Below are 1,115 nucleotides of genomic sequence, written 5' to 3'. Positions count from 1 at the left end.
TGCATAGAAATCCTAGTACTGTACCATTCAGATTTTTTGTGGTGTAATATTTTTCTTTCATTACAGATTCCAGTGGAGCCACCATAATTGCGGCTTCATCTTCTGTTCTCTTCATTTTGATTCTCTCCATTACACTTTGTGTCATCATGAAATGTAAGTTTCAATGTTTTTTGTTGTTGTTTATACTTAAGCTACACAAATTATATTTTGCATTCAAGCACACACTTTATACAAATACACATACACATTATCACAAGAAGTCCAGATTAAATTATACTTGGTGCAACAGTAAACATCTGCTTTATGTCTGTTCTGCGTGAATCAGTTTATAACTGTGTTCATTCACTCTGAAATGGGAGATTTAAAAAATAAATAAATAAATAATAATATTATGTAAATAATATTATTATTAATAATAACAACAATAATAATAAATCCATGGAAATGATAAAACAAAGATGGTGGAATTGCCCAGAAGGAAATTATTTTCCTTTACCCCCTTTAGAAGAAAAAGGAAAAAAAGAAAGAAAAGAAAGAAAAGAAAGAAAAGAAAAAGTCAAAGACCACAAGGAAGAATGACAAGAGAGAAAAAGGTCCTCAGCTGTGCCAGTGTACATCTTAAAGCATAGACTTCCCTGGTGATAGGTTTGTAGCTTGAACCCATCCGCTGGAACGTTGAAGGCAATATAATTACACTGCAAAGCAAGACACAAGTAGGCAAGCTTCTTCATCATGTACTTTTAGATGTTTCATACAGGGTTCAGCATATTAGTTGTTTTCACAGGTGTGCTCCATATCTCAACAATGGCTCATAATAAGACGACAGTCTTTCACACAGGTCAAGTGCCTCTATGCACTTCATTAATTTAAATATTTACCTATATCACTTCACCTCACATGTCATTGTACTGAATTTAAGCAACCACAAGCTTAATGTAGGTTACGTTTAACAACTATCCACCTCAATTACGTCTATGGTCTGGCACACAGGCTGCTGTCGATCAGGGCAAGCTAAAGAATAAACATTTTGTGTCAGCTGCCAGGAGCAAAGTCCAGCACAAACGTCTGTCTCCCTCCGACTCACTCTTGGTTGCTTAGAAACCCATGATAACAAC

General features: G+C 35.2%; 1 protein-coding gene across 1 annotated transcript in view; it reads left to right on the top strand.

Annotated features, from left to right (window-relative positions):
- The window catches only part of LOC102208484 (uncharacterized), a 10,716-nt gene that overhangs the window by 6,159 nt on the left and 3,442 nt on the right, over positions 1-1,115 (top strand). Inside the window, exon 5 of the mRNA XM_005728953.2 lies at positions 67-153. Within this exon, the coding sequence (XP_005729010.1) occupies positions 67-153 (87 nt within the window). The remainder of the gene's footprint in view (positions 1-66; positions 154-1,115) is intronic.

The sequence above is a fragment of the Pundamilia nyererei genome, unplaced genomic scaffold (assembly GCF_000239375.1).
Source record: "Pundamilia nyererei isolate P.nyererei 1_Seehausen unplaced genomic scaffold, PunNye1.0 scaffold00031, whole genome shotgun sequence".
In the NCBI taxonomy this organism is placed as follows: domain Eukaryota; kingdom Metazoa; phylum Chordata; class Actinopteri; order Cichliformes; family Cichlidae; genus Pundamilia; species Pundamilia nyererei.
The sequence above is the reverse complement of the archived record's forward strand: the minus strand, read 5'-3'. Positions and strand labels throughout refer to the sequence as shown.